The sequence below is a fragment of the Canis lupus genome, chromosome 12 (genome assembly GCF_048164855.1).
Source record: "Canis lupus baileyi chromosome 12, mCanLup2.hap1, whole genome shotgun sequence".
NCBI lineage: Eukaryota > Metazoa > Chordata > Mammalia > Carnivora > Canidae > Canis > Canis lupus.
In genome coordinates this window covers 11,719,021-11,742,396 of record NC_132849.1, presented here as the reverse complement: position 1 = coordinate 11,742,396, position 23,376 = coordinate 11,719,021, and the positions used below count along the sequence as shown (strand labels likewise).

At 46.3% G+C, this 23,376-nt stretch overlaps 1 protein-coding gene across 1 annotated transcript in view; it reads right to left on the bottom strand.

Annotated features, from left to right (window-relative positions):
- Positions 1-876: 876 nt before the first annotated feature.
- Positions 877-23,376, bottom strand: part of CASQ2 (calsequestrin 2) — a 65,220-nt gene continuing 42,720 nt past the window's right edge. Inside the window, exons 7-11 of the mRNA XM_072769655.1 lie at positions 22,005-22,050; positions 15,733-15,787; positions 5,817-5,917; positions 3,830-3,904; positions 877-2,296 (exon numbers count right to left, since the gene is read on the bottom strand). Coding sequence (XP_072625756.1) covers positions 2,078-2,296; positions 3,830-3,904; positions 5,817-5,917; positions 15,733-15,787; positions 22,005-22,050 — 496 coding nt within the window. The 3' untranslated portion in view covers positions 877-2,077. The remainder of the gene's footprint in view (positions 2,297-3,829; positions 3,905-5,816; positions 5,918-15,732; positions 15,788-22,004; positions 22,051-23,376) is intronic.

Below are 23,376 nucleotides of genomic sequence, written 5' to 3'. Positions count from 1 at the left end.
TATCCAACAGTGCTGGGGAATTCTAGGTATTCCAGGTAATCAACTAGTCACCCATCAATTCAATAAATGAGTATCTACTTTGTGTTGGACAAAGTGCTAGCTGCTAAGGATACAAAGATAAATAAATTCCTTGCCTCCAAGAAGCCTACAATTTAGCAAAAGGACAGACATGTAAATATGTACTACAATCTAAAAGACAATTTCCATGCTTGGGGGAATGCACAAAATACCATGGTTGCAGAAGGGAAGGGGGCCCCTTCGGACCACCTGGACAATTGGATATGTGGTGATATCACTCTTCCAATCTGGGACACAATGAAGAGGAGGAGTTTAGGGGAAAGGGTAATGAGTTGGGATTTCGGGACTTCTGGGTGGGTCAGTGGTTGAGCATCCGTCTTTGGCTCAGGGCATGATCCTAGAGTCCCAGGATCAAGTCCTACACAGGGCTTCCTGCGTAGAGCCTGCTTCTCCCTCTGCCTGTGTCTCTGCCTTTCTCTCTCTGTGTGTGTCTCTCATGAGTAAATAAAAATAAAATCTTTTTTAAAAAATGAGTTAGGATTTTGCTCTGCTGTTTGAATTGCTTGTGCAACATCCAAACCAAGATCAATGAAAGCATCTAAAACTCGAGAGAGTGGTCAAGGTTAGAGACCCAGACTTGGAGGTCATTAGCACAAAGGTGGTAGCTGATGGGCATGGATGGTAATACCTTGGAACAATGTTAGAGTTGAGAGATACTGTGAAACACTCTCACTTAAAGGGCAGGCAGAGGAAGAGGGGCCAGAAAGAAAAACAGAGAAGGGATGGAAATGTAGGACAGGAACCAAGAGAGAACAAGCAGGATCAGAAAAACCAAGAGGATGTTTAAGATAGCCTCAATATTTTCAAAGTATAAGTTTAATGACAGAGTTAGTTGGCTACTATTCCATAAAAGAATTACCCTATTTCCAAAGAATTTGCACAGTGTCTTACACATGTGTTAAAAGATTGAGAAAATAAATTAGAACATCATAATATCAGCACACTTAATGCTAAAACTACTGAGCACAATGGAACTTTTAGATAGTTTGGAAGGCACTTTGGGATTTTCTCAGTGCCTCGGGGCACCATTCTGAACTCTAGCTATTGTCCTGCTCAAGTGTGGGAGGGCTGACAAATGGAGCATTGATTGACCTCTGGATAAACCAACTTCCACTCCCAATGGGAGCACCCACTAGCAGCAACAGAAAAGTGTATCCAGATCCCAGCTCAGGCTAAGAAGCCAGCTGACTCAATCAAGGGCATGAACCCTAGAGAAAAAATATTTAAAATCTTTCATCCTTACAGTTCCCCCAGCCCCTTGTGTATAATGTGAGACTTGCCACTGACAAGAAATTAAGAAAGCAAATCGACCTCTCATCCCATGTCCCAACGTGCTAGAAATGATGGTGACGTTTGTACGCATGTGTATCAAGGCCTCCTGATAGCTATCCAAACCCTTGGATCTGAATTCATAATGGTCTGACATACCCTTGAAATAGTACGTTTAATAGAGCCAAGAAAACCTGATTTATACACTTGTTTCCAAGGCTGAGCCTTTCCTAAGAGGGAACCTCTCGCTTGAAGGAGGGATTATCACTGATGTTCTAGGCACGAAGCTAAATGGATGAATCGTGGGTCTCCCTGGGCTCGGACTGTGAGGTCACTCTCTGCTTTGAGTTTGCCGGCTGTCAATTCTGTTATTATCACGTCAAGGACAAGTAGACTTGAGTTGAGGTGTCAGAGGATTATTGTCCCCAGACCGCCAGGTTCCGGCCTTGCCATGACCAGTGATGGTCTGGCAAAGAACAAGAGCTTTTCCAAGACAATCAAGACAGTCCACATGGGAATAATTCCCCACTAGTCCCTGCTGAGTGGGATTACTGGGTTTAGAGGCGTTTGCTGAGTGGAACAGCTCCCGGTGAGAAGGGGGTGGGAAAAGGCATGGGAAAGGGAGAAGGAGCTGGTGCGCGGAGGCTGGGGCTGCTCGCTGCCCCCTGGTGCTGTCTGCATGGTAGTGGGCAGCTGTGATTGTGTTTTCACCCATCACCCGGGGTCGGGGCTACTCATCATCATCATCACTGTCGTCATTAGACTCCTCATCAGAATTATTGCCATCATCATCGTCGTCGTCCTCGTCATCATCCCCGTCATCCCCCTCTTCATTGTCATCATCTTCAGTGTTTATCTTTCCAGAAAGCACATCCTCGATCCAGTCCTCCAGCTCCTCAGCTGTGGGCAGGTCATCATCATCAGGAATCTCCATCCAGACACTGTCGGCCTACAGCGAGAGAGCAAGAGAGCGAGCAAGTGAGTGCCAGAAGGACCAGCCAAACCAGAGGGCTCCGAGCAGCCTGGCCCAGTCATCAGGAACACGTGTGCGCTGTTTGATGGGCATGCCTCGATGCAGAGTGCTGTGTGTAGGAGCCTGCTTGTACAGTGTAAACGGAAAAGTGTGTTTCCATTGTGTGTGTGTATAACTGGCACAGAAGGCTCTCTGGGGAAGGAGAGTGGGTATGGAGGCAGGGCTGTGGAGGGTTGGAGGGGAATGGGCCAGGTCCAGCCCACTACGACCAGCAGCTGCTCCAACCCCACCCCCCGAATTTCTGCCTTCCCTTCCCACCCTGGAGTAGTCTCTCCAGGTCACCAGCACCGCCTGGTGGACCCCTCTCCCTACCCTGACCTGCCTGCCCTCCTTATCCCCAGCATGAGCCTGACCCTGTGGAAAGTGCTGGAGGGTGGGAGGCAGCCCAGAATTGGGGCAGTTCCCGGGGTATTGGAATCAAGTATCATTATGAATCACAAGTATATTCACACCATTTTTTTTCCTTCTGATTTCATGAGCATATCTACAAGATACCCATCTAACAGCAGCAAACACGTACATGCCACTTCCGGGAGGACAGCCATGACACTATCCGCAACGGCTCCCTCAGGAACTGGAACCAAGAAAGGGGTCAGGGCAGTGGGAAGTACTTTTGCTTTCCACCTCATAGGCTACCGTTTTATTTACAAGCGTTTTGAGTCAGTTTTAAAAATTATCAATCAGTATTACTAATTAAAAAAGCGGTTTACAGACTAAACAAATGTAGAATTCCCAAGGTGACCGAACGCCTACCAACGGGATAACATTGCTAACATCCACAAGCATTTCCACTGCAAATCAATTATGGCTCTAGTGACTTCTCTGGGGCCATCTCTTTCTGTCCACTATTTGCTCATTGTCTGTTGTATCTGTCTCCCCTTCTGTTTTTGTTATTATGGTGGACTTGTATCAACCATCGAGACTGAGGTCTAAAGCTCCTCCTGCTCCGCTAGTCCACCACACCGGCTTCTCTCAGACTCAGATCAATGGTGTCTGCTGGTGAGGAGTGGCCCCTGCTCCTCCGTGATCTTCCTCCTGCCCTCCTGCAGCCCCTTCAATCACCCACTGTGCAATGGCAGCTTCACGTGCGGGTTCCTTTGTATAAAACGAATTTGTTGTTGGGCTTTAGGAGAAAACACAGGACAGCATACTTGCATGGAAAGTTCCAAATAGTTGGTAAAACAGGACGGGCTGGCCCCAGAAGGAAGGAAATGGGCCATGTATTTCCATGGAAGGCCCATGGAAGACAATCATGACTCCATAGATTGGGACTGGCTCAGAGGCAAGGCTTGGGCCACACTGGCAATTTTTCTGAGCTTGGGCTGAGCCAAGGGCCCTGCTTGTTTCAGAGGAGGATAGATTCCTATACGTGGTGTCACAGTCTGGGCTGCCAGGCAGAAAACAGGACAACAAAGGGCGACAAAGCGAGTTTTCCTGAGGGATACTCACATCTGTCACATTCACCACCCCGATCTGTGGCTTGAATAGGTCAATCTTGAAAGTCTTTTCCCAGTAGGCAACAAGCTGAAGCAACAAAAAATAAGATTAGACCACAGGCAGAGGGCATTCCCTGTCAAAGCCACATATTGTGGCTGGACCCGCCTGCCCTCCCATCATCGGTCACCATTGCTTAAAGGTCTCCCAAACAGCTGTGGGCACTTCAGAAATTGAAGACTTGGCCTCAGCCCTCGAGTACTTTAAAGAAGTATGAGAAAAAGAGGTCATAACACAAACTATGAAAACATGTCATCTAAAAGCTTTGACAGCTGTAAGGAGGAATATTACAGAGATGGTCCAATGCCGATTTCCAAATTACTGTGGCTCTTTTATAGTTCACGTGTGGTGAGGGAACAATTTTACTCCACTTCTCTTTCAAGCTTCCATTTTAAAATCCCTTACCTTGCACTACTCTGATCCATGAGATGAGCTGGGAAGGCAGTGAAGGGCCATGGAAGTAAAAGGAGGGCTTTTTTGTTCACCGGGCTTGGGATCCACAGGGACTAATGTCTGACTGGGGCGGGACTAAAGGAGTAAGGGACCATGGAGCTAAGACAATGCAAATGTCCAGTGGCAGGAACTCTCCAAGGCGAATATATGGCCTGATGGGGACTGGGGATAATCAGGAACCTGGGAAATCCGAACAGTCTGAAGATTTCTCCTTTGTAAAAACCAAGGCAAACAAACATATAGAGTAGGTTGGGACAACAGCAGACCATCTGCAAGCTTGCACGACAAAGCAGTCCAAATAAACTAGAAACACAGCCAGGCAGAGGTTAACTAAAGAATCATGGTATTTAGGGTCTGATGAGCCCATGACATTGTTATGATTACCCAGAGTTATGACCTTGGCTCCCAGTGTCCTGAAAGTCTCTGCCTTTGATTCACTTATTCTGTATGTAGAATTGGGTGTCAGGACCCTTGAGGTCATTAAACTCCCTCAATTTTGGCTTTTTGGTCATGATATGATCAGCCATGTAATATGCAAAAAATGATAAGTCCTAGAAGAAGAGAAGTTAACATTTATAACCTCTGATAGCTAAACTTGTACTGCTTACCAGCAATTAAATTCAGCCTAAAGTCTATTGACTCACTAGTAGACAAATCTTTGGCATCACACACACCTGGACCAGGATATCACATCTCCCACATGGTGGCTTTACCCTTGCCAGCTGTTATTCTTTTCATCTGTCAGATATGGATTATGACAGTCCTTACTTACTATATAGGGTTGATGGGAGGGTTTGATGAGATGGTGCCTGTGAAGAATTTACTATAGTTCTTGGCATACAGTAGCTACATCCATTGTCACCACCACTGGGCTCATGTACCATACAAATTCTGTTTATTCTCTTTAAAATTAAGCATACTTAAGACTTTCTGGCCATTGATCACTAACACGAGCAAGAGTTCTGACTCTAAATTTCTTATACATTCAACATGCTATGGCCTGAGAGAACACAATGAAACAAGACAGACAGGGTCTCTACCCTCCAAGAGGTTGGAGTTCTCTCCACAAAGTTCTTCACTCTGCAAAATGGTCAGGTGGGATTTTTTATAACTTAGCATCTCAGGTTGCTGGAGAATGATGGGCCCCTGCCGGGACAGGAAAGAGGCTGTAGCAAGGGTAGTGGTGGGATGGGGCACAGGAACGGAAGTGCTAGCAGGATTTCACCCAGCTCACTCATGTGGACGGCTCCGTGGTTTCCAGGGAGTGAGAATGGTGAGTGTAAGCATGTCAGCGTCAGCACCAGGTACAAAATTCAATGTTGCCCCACAATGTCACCAAGGTCTTCCACACTGGATAGAGGTGGTCACTATGTTTCCGCAAATGGTCCTCCTATTTCACATCCTCCTTCATGCTTCTGGGTCTCACACTAAACACAAACACGGGGCTGTGAAGGTGACCAAGGACAGTGCCTGGGTCTGGGCCACTCACCAGAGGAAAGTCATCCGGGTCGATCCACACGATGCTCAGGTCAGGGTTGTCTGTATTGTCTCGGGCCACCTGTTTCAGGATTTCCAGGAACTCGTAGCCATCTAAAGCAGGATTCAAGAAGTCTGAGTTACTCCCTGCACACACATGGGATGCAGACTGAAGAGTAGGGAGTGTGGTTTTTCCATGAGGGTTTCCTAGGCCATTTGGTGTATACCCCAGTTGTAGGATTATTCTATAAAATGAGTCAGATGAGAGCTCCAGCCACCGAGCAGCTTACTCAGAGGAAACAATACAAATTTTAAATTAAAAAAATGAAAAGTTCACAGGGAAGACTCTGGTTCTTAACTCAAAGCCGGGCTCCATTTGCTGGTCCACATGTGAAAACCAACCAGCCTTGAGTCAGCAAGTGCAATCCCGGATCAGAAGAACCCCTGCCTGGCCCTCTGTGCCCTCTCTTGAAACCAATAATTTGCTATCCCTCTGAGTTCTACGGACCAAGAACATTTAGGCAGGACCCTGAGATTTCTACAACTTGGAATTTCTAAAACCTTCAAACCAAGCTTCTGATTTATAGCTGGCTTTATAGCTGTGAGATAGTAAATGGGGCTTCCCTCCCTCTCGCACCATTTCCTTGTATGCTCTGCCCTCCCCCTAGTCAGGCAGCGGCATTTATTGCCCCCAGGGGAGGGATGATTCATAAGAAAAGCAGAGACAAGCCTTGTGAGCCTCAAGAACACAATTTTTTTTAATTAAAAAAAAATTAAAGCCTAAACCTTTAAGGACTGGGAGCATAAAATTTATACCATAAACAAAAAATTTCAGAAGCATGTTTAGTCACCCTAAAGCCCCAGCATCCCCACCCCACTCCTGACTAGGAACAAATAGTAGAGATTCTGGAAAGTTCCCGAGAATAAGCTCTGCCCCTGCGTGTGTTTGCATGTACATACGTGTGTGTGCGTGCACAGAGATGCAAGCCAATGTGTGCCTGTGCGTCCACACACAGAAACTCCACACATCCAGGGAATCTCAGAGCACAGGGGACCCATGCTTTGTTTCAGAATGAAACTCTGGCAAATGGGAAGGCCCCAGAATCTCCTGGAGGACCCCTTAGTGCAGGAGCATTAGGGCAGGAAGGTCTGTCGGGAGGCCCCACTAGTTCTCTGTGGTTCTGAGGAATGCGGACGAAGCCACAGTTGGGATGAACAGGACCAGTGGTGATCTGCTGGGAACAAGGGCTAGAGGCCGCAGGAACCACAGCGACTCTGGCCAGATATATACCCCACCAGTCTAGGCCTGGGAAGCCGCATGACAATGGACTTTTAGAGATGCTGGGGTGAAGGTAGGGAGCCATCCGTGACCAGATCCAGTTCCCACCAGGTACAAGTTTGATTCTAAACAAAACAAAACAAAACAAAACAAGTTTGATTCTAGACAGGAAAGTCACATTTCTGGCCTGGCTGAATGTGTGGCCTGCAGTGTACATCTTCTCTACAAGCAACCCACCACCTGCCTTGGAATTCCATCTGGCAACTGCCCTTTCGTTGTTAAGTTTCTTCCTTTGTCAGAGGTCCCAGTCACTTTGAGCACCTGTTTAACAAGTCTCTCAAAAAACAAAACAAAACAAAACAAAAACAAGTCTCTCCTCTCCCCAGAAGCTCCAGCCTTTGTTTGGCTCCTTGGGGCCTCTCCATAAAGGTTCTTCTCCGCACTTCCTCATATTCTATACATTCCAGGTGAAATGCATGCTATTCTTAGCAGCTCTGCTCTGAGTGGGTGCTCTGAGTGCTCTGAGTGGGTCACTCTCAATGTCGCTAACTTGTACTGCTAGCCGTAGGATTCAGGCTGGGCTTCCTCAAGCCTTGCTACCTGGAAAGCAGAGCTCCTGCTCGGAAAGAAGAGCCTACAGCCCCTTCCTGCAGAGATGTGCTCTGCTTGGGTGATTTGCATATATAGAAATATATATATATATATTTCATTGGAGTTGAATTTGCCAACATAGAGCATAACACCCAGTGCTCATCCCGCCAAGTGCCCCCCGCTCAATGCCCATCACCCAGTCACCCCAACCCCCCCCACCTCCCTTTCCATTACCCCTTGTTCATTTCCCAGAGTTAGGTGTCTCTCATGTTTTGTCACCCTCACTGATATTTTCACTCATCCTCTCTCCTTTCCCCTTTATTCCTTTCCACTATTTTTTATATTCCCCGAATGAATGAAACCATATAATGTTTGTCCTTCTCCGATTGACTTACTTCACTCAGCACAATACCCTCCAGGTCCCTCCACGTCAAAGCAAATAGTGGGTATTTGTCGCTTCTAAAGGCTGAGTAATATTCCATTGTATACATAGACCACAGCTTCTTTATCCATTCATCTTTCGATGGACACCGAGGCTCCTTCCACAGTTTGGCTATTGTGGACATGGCTGCTAGAAACATCGGGGTGCAGGTGTTCCAGTGTTTCACTGCATCTGTATCTTTGGGGTAAATCCCCAGCAGTGCAATTGCTGGGTCGTAGGGCAGATTTTTCTATCTATTTCTGAATTACAGATCTCCCCCGATATCCAAAAGTAGAATGTTCCTATGTACCAAAATGTTGTAGAGAAGCAATAACATTCCATAAAGTCAAAAATCCTCTTTGGATCTCTTTTCATCAGCAAAAACAAGTAACAACATAGATATTTCGTAAATGCAAAGGGATGTGATGAGATTATTGAGACAGTGAGGGAAACCTGTATATCACAAGCTATGTTGTAGACAGACACTTGGGATGCATAGGGCCAGGGGCTTTAGAGGTCATTATCATTGTGGCGGTTGGGTGGAGTTGGGTTTGGGGGCTGTAACTCCTGCTGCCTGTAGGAGTGGCTGAGAAGGTCGAGCTCCTCTAGAGTGCCACTGGCCACTGCTGTCCGAACACTGTGGATCTCCCTTCTCTGGAACCTGTGGATTATGTATCATCATGCACACACCACAATGGGAAACTCTCTAAAAACACTTTCTATGACTACTCTTGGGAGCCAGAAGGAAGTACTCTGGAAGGTGAACTTGACGAATGTAAAAGTGAACTTGACAAATCAGAAATTCATGAGGACGATAAAATTCAACGACATAGCCCCTGATTCATGTAGAAAGTAAATCTGAGGTACAAGAGATAGACTTGTGTAAAGGGAGGGGAGAAGCCGCCTAGGCACCGTATTGCATCATCGGTACTACAGCTGCACACACAAGAGAGTGCTGTAGATTTGTGATGGAAAACCCCACAGAATGTTGGAATTAATAAAAAGGAATGATACATACAGGAACCCTTTTTACTTTACATGCTAAAGCAGGTTTGGAGATAAAAATGAAAAGATTGAGGGAATAAAAATCGGATTCTACTAGGAAAATCAAACAGGTTGGAGTATTTACGTAAAACAAGAGAAGACAACATTTTGGCTTAGTGCTCAATTTTAGAACTATGACAGGGTTTTGCACCTACAGAAGACTAAGGAAAACTCAAAAAACATTCACAGAGTAAATTGATAAATGAGTTTGACACTAAAGCAAAAGAAACCTCATCCAGAGCCAAGGACAGTTTTTTTTATTTTTGGGGTGATGAATTCTATAATAGGCATAATCCTTCTGCATCCCTGGATATTTCCAAAAATAGAGTAGAGGGAGGCAGCCCAGCATGAGGCTTGAACATACAGACACTTGGGGCAAACCACCTGGGTCCAAATCCTGGTTCTGCCATTTTGAGTGTGACTTAGGGCAAGTTACTTAAGTCTTGGTCCCTCATCTGTAAAATTGGGATGATGATAATAAAAGTACCTATTTCATAAGGTGGTTGTAGGTCACATGAGTTAGTACCTCTAAATCACTGAGACAGCGCCTAACACATAGTAAGCTTTAGCCATTATTCCTAAATGATCTGGACTCCTGCTTAAATAAAGGGAATGTGGCCGTTCATTTCTCCATTAGTGCGTAGATACAATGTACAAAGTACAATGATCTGAGCACAAACAGTGTGTTAGGTGCAGTCTTGGCCCACACAGTAGAGAAGACAGGCTCATAGGAAGTTACGCCAGGAGATAGGATGTCGGGACACCTGGGTGGCTCAGTGGTTGAGCATCTGCCTTCGGCTTGGGGTGTGATCCCAGGGTCATAGGATCGAGTCCCGCATTGGGCTCTTCTCAGGGGGCCTGCTTCTCCCTCTGCCTACGTCTCTGTCTCTCTCTCCGCGTCTCTCTTTAAAAAAAGGAGATATGGTGTTATGGGGCAGTTCCTTCTGGCCCCTGTTAATGATTCCATGACTGAAGGCTTCAGGGGTGGCTGTGCCAGCAGGTGTGATTATGAGAACCTTGCCTCAATATGTGGGTTAAAGCAAGGTTTAATTCCTTTATTTCAAGGTCATTAAGCTAACTTGGACATTCCTGATTCAAGGTTCACAGGCCTGGTACGTTCTCTACCTTTTTATTCCCAGCCTTGAATGTAGACCTGCTGGAATGGATTCTCATGCATGTGGGAAAGTTGAGGGAAGGCCACTAAACTGGTCTCCCAGGTATTTAGTTGCTACAATTGTAAGTTACAAGTTCAATTTCCTCTTAGGGAGAGCTTCTGTTTTTTTGTAGAACTGGTGTCTGGGCAGGTGCCTTTGGAAAAGGGAAATAGCCACCGTGGACTTTCCCTTTTTGATGGGGGAAGCAGGTGCATGAAGCCATATTTCACTTCTGTAATTCAATGTAAAGCCCAAGACAAGTCCACAATTGGAATTACATGAATGAATGGATAGATCTGAAACAGATGAATGTTTCCTTCATCAATGATACCTAAACTTAGAGACCTTTTAAAATTGTGGCTATGTATCTTTTAGAAGGAAGAGTCCATAATTTTTTTTAAGCTAAATAAAAAAAAAAAAAAAGGAGGAAATATTGTTCCATGATTTTGGACCTAGCAGTTATTTAGCCACTGAAACTAGTCTCTGCCTTTAATCTTCTTATCTAGTCCTCCTAGAGTCAGGAAGATTTTCTTATTTCCATTTTAAAGAGGATGGAGTTGAGACTGGGGAGAGAATGTGGCTCGCCCAGCATCACGTGAGAGCGCGGGGAGGAGTCAGGATTCTAACTCAGGTCTTTGGTCTGCAGGTCTAGAGCCATTTCCACAAGCATTTTCCGTCTGGGGTCTTGGGCCTCCTACCAAAGCTGTTGCCATTTTCCTTCCTCAAGGTTGTGCTCAAGATTTGTGAGTGGAGTGTGAATGCTTCAACAGGAGGGGAGCAAGGGGCTTGAGGAGACAGCCTGGAGGCAGCGTCCTCTGGGGCAGTTGGATGCCCCCTGCCCCCCGCCCCTCCTTCTAATCACACCACATCCTCCCCCCAGCTACAGTGTGCTTGCTTGGTTAACTCGGCGAGGTCTCTAAGTGCCACTAGAGTCTTAGAGATCAGCCTAAATAAAGAAGAGGGACCTGGCACTGTGAGAACCAAGACTCCCTGACTGCCACACGGGCTTGGAACCTGAAGTCCCATGACCCAGGGCTGAGGGCTCATGTGCAGCCAGGTTTCCCACGGCAAGCAAGAGGCCTCGGGGAATCACATCTCTGTGGGAGGGGAAACTGGTGATTATGCTCTCCTCCTTCCCAGGCAGGGAGGATCTGGTGGGAATGAGGCTGCACCAAGCCCTGGGGGACCAGTTCCAGGCCAGTCACAGCCCTGTTAGGAGCCAGGGCTCTGTCTGGCACAGACGGGTGTATCTCAGAGCGCGGCCTAGGGGCTGAGAGCCTGGGTTTGAATCCCAGTTCTGCCACTTATGAGCTATGTGACCTGGCGACATTGTTTAATGTCTCCATACCTTTGTTTCCTCATCTGTGTATCGGGGAAGAACATACGGACGATACCTAGTGCACAGGGCTGTTGTGAAGATTACATGCATGGTTCACACTTAGCAAGAACAAAAAAATGTTAAGTTTGATAAACCAGATTTACATCTGGGAAGCTCAAAGAAGCAGTCAGCCCTCCCATTTGAGACAACTGATCTCAAAAACATTTTACAAGAACCCCCAGGCGGTTGCAATCCAATTGGAACGGGGCTTGGAGACACTCATTCCACGGCCAATCCACGCGTGTGCACGGCAGCCTGTCCTTGCATTTCCAGCCTGTTAGTGCTAATATTCCCTGGGCCCTTGGAGGATATCCATCCAGCGTGCACTCATGTAGAAATGCCACTCTGCGAACCTTTCAGCAGGTGTTATAAAGAAGATGTCAGCCTGACGCAGACACATCGGGGGGCGGCAGAGGAGAGGTGTTCATTTGCAAACCTGTCAAGCAGTGGCTCCGGGGCCATCCTGAGCTCAGGAGGCTCTGGAGGAGGAAGACGGAGCAGCGCGCAGGGCCTGGGGCAGGAGCAGAGCACAGGACTTGTCCTTCCAGGGCCTGGAGAGCAGATCTGCAGTCTGGCAGTGGCAGAACGACTCGGAGAGGAGCCCTAGGGGGACCCCGGTCCCTGGGATAGTCAGTCCTATCCCCAATTGGGGACATCAGTGGACAGCAGGGGGATGGCTGACTTCTCTTCCTTAACTGGCTCTCAAGCGTCCAGATGGCTGCTCTCTTCTCACTTCCCGCCTTCTGCTTGCCCTGCACACCGCACACACACACACACACACACACACACACCCATTGTGCAGCAGCAGAGCGCATGCTCAGGCCAGCCTCTGCAGGGCAGCCAGGCAGGTAGCAAGCTCAGCTGCACTGTGCCCAGAAAAGCCGCCAGGAAATCAAAGCTCGCATGTCCGCTGTGCCTCTAGCTGCATGATCTCCAGCTGGCCACTGATCTTCTCTGATCTTCTCCAGGTCTTCCACATGGTAGAGGTGGAGGGAGTGGTGAAGAGCACAGAGAGGAAGGAGGCAGGCTGAATGATCACTGGAGGTCCCCAGGGGTCATAACTGGATGGGGCCCATGGTCATCAGCAAAGCCTGGCCCCCTGAAGGAAGCCAGTCAGCCCTTAGCTCCATTCCTGCTCTGCTTTCCCCTAGCAGGTCACCCTGTCTTGGCCTCACCCTCCTCGTTTGTAAAATGAGAAGAAAACAAGCAGTGCCCACGTGGGGTTCCGTCACATAAGCATACAAGTGATCATCACCAACTTCATCATAATCAGGACCCAGGCAGAGGTCAGGAAAGCCCGCTGGAATTCGAATCACAGCAAGTGATTCAGAAGACTCACTCTTCTCATCTAGGCTGGGATGGTCATGATCATGCACTTACACAGAATGGGACCCAGTGAGATCATCTCCACGTCCCACTGGCCCTCAAGTCTTAGCTCTCTAAGGAGAGCTGCATGGATGTCCCAGATGTATGTCCTTCTTTCTTTGGCCAAGCCAGTAGGGGTCTGGCTGGGGCCATCAGCCTTGCACAGCTTGTTAGCAGGAGCAAAGGTACACAAGGAACTGCCGTCTGGGCAGGAATGAAGCTCCTGATCCCTCGGCCAGGCCCCTCTGCCCCGGGTTACACTTCAGTGACCTGGAGGTCACAACCGACTAGCCGCAGAGTTGGGACTTGCACAGAAAAGTCTTTCTTTCCCAGCCCCAAGTGGGCCAGGCCCTCCCTTGAAGCAAACGCCCTGATCCCCCCCCCCACCCCTCCCTTTCAGGGCATTTCTTCCAGCTTCCCAGTAACAAGCCCTGGCTTGGCCTCCTCTGGGGAAAAGAACAGCTTCAGGCCCAGAGATATTTGTGCAGGGAGGAGGTGGAAGTAGTTTCAGGAGCTTGATTCATTACAGCCACAATCTCGGTCAGACAGGTTCCTGCAACTTCTTGGAGGCCAATTTGTTCCATTGTTCCACAGAGCCAGACAGGCTTCCCCACAATCCTGGATGGGGGTGGGGGGTGGGGGGGAGGAAGCCCCCTGGAGTCATGCCAGCAGGCTGCCGCTGATGGCAGTTTCATCTCTGTTCACACAACACCAGGGATCCGACTCTGTTTGATTATGGCTTGTAAAACCTGGGCAATTGGCTTCCTTCGCTGTTTTCCCCTGCAGGGGCAGAGGGGTGGCCAGAAACTGCTAGAACCACGCTGGCATTTCGTTTTCAGACAAAGACTAGCTATCCTTGAAGAGTTTTGCCAACCCTCCAAGTCCACAGTGGGAAAACTGAGATGCCAGTGAGCATTCAAAGACTTTAACAAAAACAAAGGAGGAGGAAACACCCTCAGATAATTTGGAGTGTAAATTTGGTTTTGATACAACAGAACATTGTTTGGCCCTAAAAAGGAATGAATCACAGATACACACTACATAATGGATGAGCCTCGAATGTACTATGCTGACTGAAAGGGGCCAGGCACAAAAGGCCACAGATTACATAATTCCATTTCCATGAAGTGTCCACAGTCATCAAATCCGTTGAGACAGAAAGTTGATTAGTGGTTGCCAGGGGCTGGGGGAGGGGAAGTAGGGGTGACTGCCAACAGGCATGGGATTTCCTTTTGAAAAAGGTGTTGAAAATGATCTGGAATTAGATAGTGCAAAACCGTGTGACTATACTGAAATTACCACTGAATCGCACATTTTAAAAAGGCAAATACTGTCATGTGTGGATTATCTCACAAGTTTAGAAATGGTGTGATAAGAGCATTTAGGTTTCCATCTGTAAGAATCACAGAGGCTGATAATGTGGTAACGACAACAAAAAAACTGGTGTTGAGAATCAGTGTTCGTCAGTCATCTTCCTATCTGCTCACCTCCCAAGAGCCATTTATTGAGCACCTACTCTGTGTCAGGGTGCTATGCAAGGACCAGGTATGTATTGATGACCAAGACAACCCATGGCTCCTTCGTGACCTCCCATTAACTCCTTGTGCCCTCTTGGGAAGTTTGCTCAACTTCTTGGAGCTCCCTTGGCTGTCCCTAAGGGTGTACAGAGGTCCCAGGCAAGCGCCACCGTTCTACATTGCCTGGGGTGGCAGTTCCTAAGCCTGATGGTGCCTTAACACTTGCTTCCGAGCTCCATGAAATCACAGGTTTCTGGAGGTCCTGTCATAATCAGCCCCTGGTGGCTTTGGTGCTTGTGGCTCTCCACACTGTCAGGTCCCAGGACCCCCGCCTGGGCACCTCACGGCCCAAGGCCTTGCTGCTGAGCCATCCTAAATGAAGTGCCTTGCCTTCTCTGTTTGCAGTGCGGATTATGCCCAGACTCCCCTTACGCGCTCCGGAATGCCCACTTACACGATCCCCCTGGGGCCCCCTCATCTCACAGAGCATTGCCAAAGGGACTTAGCATTTTATTGCCAGCAATATTGATTTTTCCTGCCCTTCCCTCTCTGCCGATGTTAAAAAGAGTGAGGCCAGGAAAAAGTCGTCCAGGTTCCAAAATAAAACAAAGTCACGCATCCATTTGCAGGGTCATTTTGCACTTGAGAAATCAACTGCTGGTTTTGTCCAGTTCTCACTGCTTGAACGAATATTATCTATTAAGTTTTCCAAGCACAGACCATATTTTACAAACCAAAGCATACATTTGTTGTAATTTTAATGTAGGATTGTTATTTATATAGGCTAGATCATAATCCTGGTAAATAATACACAAGTTCTCTCTCTCTCTCTCTCTCTGTCTCTCTCTCTCTCTCACACACACACACACACACACACACACACACACACACCCTGGAAAGCTAGGATGTCTTTATATTCTCCCCAGTATTCAGCGCTTCTTCATACTTTGGAGAGCTACGCAGAATAGAATGAGGTTCAGCTCCACCCACATCTCTCCTCTTAGCTGAATGCACACTGACAAAGGATTCGTGGCCAACCAACGACCACCAGGGGGTGCCCAATATCTTGCAGTGGCCTTGTAGACCGGAAGTGAGGGAAGAGCAAGGAATGAGGGCTGCCAAAGGTGAGAAGTCAGATCCCGCTTAAGGTGTAAGGGGGCAGATGGGGAGGGTTTCCTACCTGGGTCACTCCTCTCTGCAAAGGCCACAATGTGGATGCCGTTCAAATCATCTTCCTGGAGGAGAAAGGAATCAGAGGTTACGCTCCTGAGTGGAGAGACAAGGGGGCAAGTCAGGGACAGACACAGAGGCTGGGATGGAAGTGGGCAGTGGGGAGGCGGTGGAGGGGCAGTGGACACCCGGGGCCAGGGGGACAGAGGGACACACGGGGAGGAAGGAAACACTCTGAGCAACTGGGAGGAATGTGTGCTGTCCAATGCATGGGTTTGCGAGACGGGCAAACACCCACTACACACAAGACATGAGCACTGAATGGGCCTCACTCCTGTGGGCTGCAGGATCCAGGAGGGCAGCAGTAAAAGGCAAAAGAGGAAAAACATGAGTCTGGCTCATCAGGAGCCCGAAGGCAGCAAGCCCAGAAGCACAGCTCAGTAAATGCAACTGTTGGTCTGCGTTTCAAGAATTCACCACCAGCAACCAGCGATTACGGGACAGTCTGAATGCCGCTGACAGATTCTGAAGCTGTCCCCAAGTTGGCAGCAGGTAGACTGAGGTAAATTAGGCCGTAGGTCTGTCCTGTTCATGCAAGAATCATATAGGAGCATAGGAGCATAGGGTGTCTTCGTGAGCACGCCCCCTACTGGGGAACTGTGTAGTCAGCAAGGGGCACCTTCCTGGGGTGGAGGTGGGGGCGGCTCCTGCTTGGGGCCAAGGCTGGCGGAAGGCCTCTAACGCATTTCTGAGATGTGGGAGGCTATGCAAAGAATGGATCTAGAGGTGAAGGGATGGCAGTAACAGGGTCACTGGGCAAGCAAGGGTATTCCATGTTTCTACATCCTGGACAGAAGGGACCATGCACCTGTGTCCCCTTTGCATCAATGCATCCTGCAAAAGGAAGAGCAGGAGCTTCGGCGGAGACTCTGTAGGAAAAATGTGATTCCTCAAAAAACATGGAGAGGAGGATGTGTAAAAATGAGGCACCAGTGATGAACTGGAGTGAATACTGATTATTGCTAACCCCGGAAAAGGGAGTCACTGGGCACCCTGGATGTCATATCAGAATCATCCTGTGGAAAAAACTCCAGGCATCTCAACCCTCCTATGATCCCCGTTTCCATTTCAATTGATTTTAATGCTGGTGCAATCCTATCTAAATGCTAATTTTTCCCTTTGAGTTTGGAATGGACAAAACCTCCAAAAATTCTAAGACAGATTAAATGGGAAATATTATTATTAAAAACAAGAGAGTGAGCATGGGCTTGGTGAGACGCTCTGGGGAATTGAATTTTACAGATAGGTACCTGTGTGCGCGTGTGCATGCGTGTGCAGGTTTATTACACAGATCCGACAGCAACCAGAAGGGGAGTCTGAGGTTTCACTGTTTTACATTTGCTATGATCACCCAACAGAATATCCTGATCAGTTCTCATTAGACTTCCCTTCTTCTCTGTCTCCTGCCATCAGCGGGAAGTGAGCAGTGTTAACTCTGTGCAGCAGGCTTCACTTCTGTGTGCCCTTCTAGAATGCATCGGGAAATTGGTTTTGGAATTAAGAATCCATATTTGTTTGCTAAGAGGCTGCTCATCATATGGCTGTCACTCCACAGGCCTAAGATGGTGCCTGAATGGAGGGCTATAATCAAGGCTCAGAGTCAGCTCATAAACCTGTGCTGAACACTTATAAGGAAGCAGGTGCATGCTGGGTGCCAGGTATTTTCAGTAATAAACTCACAAGGCAAGAATCCATGGGCAAGTGCACGAATCAGGGTTAGTCAGTGAGAATCCAATGTGCATGAGTGAGGAAGAGCCTAGCTCACCAGGCACTGGACTGACACCACTCAGGGGCTTTCTCTTGAACCTTTGCTTCAGGTCACCCGTTTGACCTTTGAACCACATTGCTTTGGAAACTATCTTTCTAATAGCAGAAATCGTCCCTTCTCAACCAGATGGCAAGCACTCTGAGGGAAAGGATTATGCCTTCGAATAACACTGATGATTAAAATAGCCACCATAGCATCTGCCCCCTGCCGTTCTTTGTATCAGTACTTTGTAAGTACGTTATTTCTAAATCTCAGACAAAAGTCTTATTCCTAATTAGTGCTTAAAGAATCGAAGGGACTTATCTAAATGCTACAGAACTAGTGCGTGACATAACTGGGATTCAAGCCAGTTCTATCTGGCCTTGCGTGATTTTTCTCTCACTGAAAGGGTCCAGAATAAGCCACTGTGGCATAAAAATTGTTTTGAGCCAAAAGCATATGAATCCCTGAATGCCTTATCTACCTAAAAACAGAGCCTCCCAGAAGAACTTGGTTGTCATAAACCCCATCCCCAAGAGCCGCTCTGATTTCTCTTCTCAGATATTATCACAGAACTAGCAAATCTCCCACCTATTCGCCAAAAGCCCATTTCTCTTTCCCAAAAAGACATTTGTCTTTCCATAAGCTCCCTTTCTCCACAACCTCCTAACAAGTCACTTGTTCTCCCAGAAGTGACCCCTTGCCTCTCCCATTTCCAGTTAAGATGGTGGATAAGCCCCTTCACATTTCCTTGTAAACGCCCTTGCATAATAAATAGGTCATTAAATCTGTCTCTTGCCCACGCCAATCTGTATTTTGTCAGTTTAATTTTCGGCCCTTCAGAACTGAACCTAAGAGGGTAGGAGAAACAGTTTTCCTCCTTGACATCACCAATAGCAACAGAATGAATCTATTGTCCCCTATAGGGTTTGCAGATGTTTCAAACTCAGATTAATGACTCTTAAGTTAAAAGAGGCTGATGAGAAGGCCTGGGTGGCTCAGTCGGTTAAGCGTCTGCCTTCTGCTCAGGTCATGATCTTGGGGTCCTGGGATGGAGCCCTGCATCAGGTTCCCTGCCCAGCAGGCAGTCTGCTTCTCCCTCTTCCTCTGCTCTTCTCACCACCCCACCCTGCTCCTGCTCTCTCTTTCTCTATAAAATAAAATAAAATAAAATAAAATAAAATAAAATAAAATAAAATAAAATAAATCAAAACAATAAAATAAAATGGATGCTGATAAGGTAAGCTGACTGAGCCCCAGATTCCCCCAAAGAGCTGAAGACTTAGGAATTACTTTGCTGAATACCCTACTCTGAATTCTCTTTCACTTTGTATGTCCATCTGTCATAGTATGAGCTATACTGGAGTGGCATTATATGTTTTGAGACTGTTTCATCTACTCAACCCTGAACTCCTAAGGACACAACAGCGATGTTCATTTTTATAACCCCTGTGCTTAGCACAATGTAATAGGTAATTAAATGCTCACTGACTTAAAAAAAAAAAAGCATACGGTGATAAAAATCTTACACACTAGTTGAAAAAAAAGAGAAAATATTAGAGATACCAAAAGGAAACCACACATCAGTTACCCACCAACCAGATATATTACCACTGTTCTTGTTTTGTTCTGTTTCCTTCCAGAGTCTGTTGATACTTGTTCTCTTGTTGAATGAAGCGAAGTAAAGAAAAAAACATGCGCTTAAAACTACGGACTCCCTGGTGTGATGGAGCATCCCAGGGGCTTATCTGGAGGTTTCTGGCCCCCTTTTTGAAGCACTACTTTGTTACTGCCACAGAGAGAGGGTTATTCCCTAAAGCACTGCTGATTCCCATCCCTGTGGGCTTTTGGCCAGGACCCTGACCACTTGCCAGGCTAGAAAGCTGGTTGGAAGGTAAGGTGTCAAAGGGGGAGGACCGGTCAGCACTCAGTCTGGGTGACCACTCTGCCCCATTTTGACATTCTTTGAATACTCTCTTTTTTTGTTATTTTTTGTTTTTTTTAAAAAAGATTTTTTATTTATTCTTTGAGTATTCTAAATAAATAAATAGCTATTCGATTTACACAAGGCAAGTATTGCATCACCAATTTCTTTAGTAATAATTAAGTATGTGTTTTTTATGGGTCGCTGCTTTAAGAACCTGCACAACTGGGGAAAGACAAAAGTCAGTACTTGCTTTCACTCAACTTAGTTTTCCCATCTGATTTAAATATTTTGCAATGTCTGGGGAAGTGGGTGTTGAAGATCAAGACTTCCAAATTCATTAACTGGTCACTCTCCCCAGCTTCTATGGTTTGATTTGCTGTGGCCAAGGACCCATGGAGATGCTGCTTTTCAGAGCAATGCTTTCCTAGGTGGCAAAGGTGGATGGGGAAGGCACATGGGAAGTGACTCCCCAGAGATCCCTCTGACCAAATGATTCCGGCTTCTCCTTTGTAAGGATGGGAAGATGATCCTGTCTTCCTTCCTTAGTTGAAGACTTGGGACTGGTTAGGTCTGATTACAGCTTCTGGAGAAATCATATGGGGATTCCATGATGGTGTTCATGGCCAAGATCAGATCCTGGGCCAGGAAAAAAAATTTTGTGTGTGTGTAATATAAAGGACATTAGTGGGACACTGGTCAATTTGAATAAGGTCCATAGATGAAATCGAGTTTTACTGATTTCCTGATGAGTATACTATGGTTATGAGAGACATTCCTTGTTTTTAGAAAATATCTGAAGTATGTAGGGGTTAGGGGAGTTGTGTCTGCTACTTGCTCTCAAATAGGCCGGCGGGGAGGGGTGGTGGACAGTAGGGAGAATGTTTATACCTATTATCTGTTAAGAACTGTGTGATCAAGCAAAGGAGGTAAAATGTTAACATTTAGGGAATCTGGTAAAGAGATCATGGAATTCTTTACATTATTTTTTGTAAGTCTGGAATTATTTTGAGTAAAAGGCAAAAATATCTTTTAAAAGGAATATTATTGAGGGGCACCTGGATGGCTCAATTGGTTACGTGTCTGCCTTTGGCTCAGGTCATGATCCCAGGATCCTGGGATTGAGCCCCAAGTCGGGCTCCCTGCTCTATGGAGAGTCTGCTTCTCCTTGTGCTCCTTACTCATCCCCCACCTCACTTGTGTGCATGTGTGCTCTCTTTTTCTCTCTCCCAACTAAATAAATAAAATCTTAAAAAATTTTAAAACTAAGAGGAATATTATTTTTAAAGCACTGTTACACTCTTGTTATTTTTAAATCTAGTAACAAAGCCTTTTAAAGGTTAAATTTTTGGAAAGTTCAAATGTTAGGAAAGTATGTTGCCATTGTGCTGGGTTGTTCTTAAATAGTCCACTCCTCCAGACTGGATTACTTGCTCTTCAGTGTCTTTTGAAATGTTTGTTCTGCCTTCAAAGGTACAAATAGGTTACCAGTAATAAGACATCAAGTGTCAAGTTACTCCATGATTCTGTTCATATGTCATTTTAGACTCGAATCAAAGCATAAATAAATATATGCTTCCATGTTAATTCTCCAGCCCCCTCCCCCATCCCAGCCCTTGACAAAATGTTGCCTTACGGGGATATGGCTTACTCTAGGGAATTATATTGAAGGGAACACAAGATTTGGCTCCAAATGATGCAAATTTAAATCCCAAGATCTAATGCTTATTAGTTAGCTGGCCTGTAGTAATTAACTTAATCTGTATGATCACCAGTTTCCCCATGTAACATGAAGTTAAATAATACTTGTTCTACAACACTTTTTAGAACTGTTGAAACATCCAGGTTAAAAGGATACATGGACTGCTTTGAAAAAATGCTCCACAGGCTTTGGTTATCACTGGTTATGGAGTTTTGTATAAAAGCTGAGGTGGGGTGGGAGGTTGTATGTCTGTGACCCTCTCTCTACACTATTTGACCTGCTGACACATTGTCTATGACTTAGACCTGAGCGCAATCTGACTCAGTGCCTTCCAGCACCTTGAGTTGTTGATATTTATGAAAACCACTAAGATTGATCAGCCAGACAGACACTTACCAGGTTCTGGGCTCTTTGCAACCTCTCATCCTTACAAAACGCCCTGATTTGAGAAGCAGAAACTAACTAAAGTTAGAAAGATAACATGACAATGTAAGACTTAGAGCTACCAGGTAGCAGATTCCAGATTTGAACCCAAGTCTATATGACTCCTTTCATTATGTTACCCTGGGTTTCTGGTGGCCAGTGAACAGAAGCCAGTAGTCATCGTGGGAAATAAACTCAGAGATGGAGTAGTTTTGCCTCATGGGTAGTACCAAAGAGGCTTAAATTAGATTCATGGAGAACTGGGCTTTAAATGAGTGTGATGTTATCCATGTTTCAAATATTCCGCCATCCAGACATCCACTCTGGCAAAATAAAATGTGGTTGAAGTTCGAGGACTCAAAGGGGTATTCCTCTTGGGCAATATACTGGTGTCTACAAGGCAGAAAGAGTTTGCCACTTTCTTACCCATGTTTCAAACATGTCTTCTGGGCGTAGGCGACGTAGGGTGGGTCTGAAAAAAACAAAACAAAGACGAGCTTCCTTGAGTAGGGATTACCACAGCAGACACCGCAGCTTCAGCACAGTGAAATGTAAAATGCAATGCTGGTTCATTTGCAAGGACATGAAAAACTCTAGAAATCTCCCCTAAGGAGATGGAGCTGTTCTATCCTGATGCACCACATGGGGAGCTGGGTCTGAAGCTCCCAGCCTTTGCACAGACCCATTTGATCCAAGGATTATAAAGCCTAATTACAGTGGCACCTGGGTGGCTCAGTCAGTTAGGCATGCGACTCTTGATTTCAGCTCAGGTCTTGATCTCATGGTTGTGAGTTCAAGCCCAGCATTGGGCTCCATGCTGAGTGCAGAGCCTACTTAAAGATATAAATAAATAAATAAATAAATAAATAAATAAATAAATAAATAAATAAATAAATGAAGTCTATTAGAAACAATGGGTCAGAGGGTGCAGGGTCACAGTGTATTCCCAGGGCAAGAAGCCATTTCCTTCCTCATAGACTGGGGCCACTCTTGAGAGCCCAGAGCAGACCCAGAATGAGGACACCTGGGAGCAAAAACAGAAGTCTTGGTTTTCCTGGACCAGAAATGCATTGTTTTATCGTCAGGGGCATCAATCCAAAGCTTTTGAGAGATGTGTGGATGAACAGGTAAAACTATATTTTGCTCATGGTTTTCTCTCCTTCTGAATGTTGGCAAAGCTATGTCAGACTCATTGAGATTTGCTCCTCCAAATGCTGCCTCCCTGTTGGGTCCAGGACAACTGGGTAATAGAATCATTGTGCTTGTTCCGGGTTCCACAGACACATGTGACCACATGCTGGAGAGGGTGGGTGGTGTGGTGAGGTGGTGAACCCACCACCATGTTCAATGTTTCAAAATTGTCCCTCCCTCAAAAGCAGGGGTCAACCAACCATAGCCGGTGGGCCAAATCCAGCCAGGGCCTCCTGTATTTATAAATAAACTTTTATTGCGATACAGCCACACCCATTTGTTTACATATGGTCCACAGCTGCTCTCACACTACAATAGCAGAGTTTTGTATTGCGATAGAAACCATCTGGCCCGCAGAACCTGAAATATTTATTCTCTGGCCCTCTACAGGAAAAGTTTGCTGGTCCATGCTACAGCTACTCTAAGTGGTATCAAATATTCCTCCCCCAGAACTTCCATGTATAAAATGCTCATCCATGGCAAAGTTATGTAACTACTCTTGAGCCCAATTCCTTGATCCGTAAAACTGGGGTAATAATAATACTCTTTAATGTTAAATATTAGATAAAATAGCTTCTGTAAGCACCTAGCATTGTATTTGGCATAT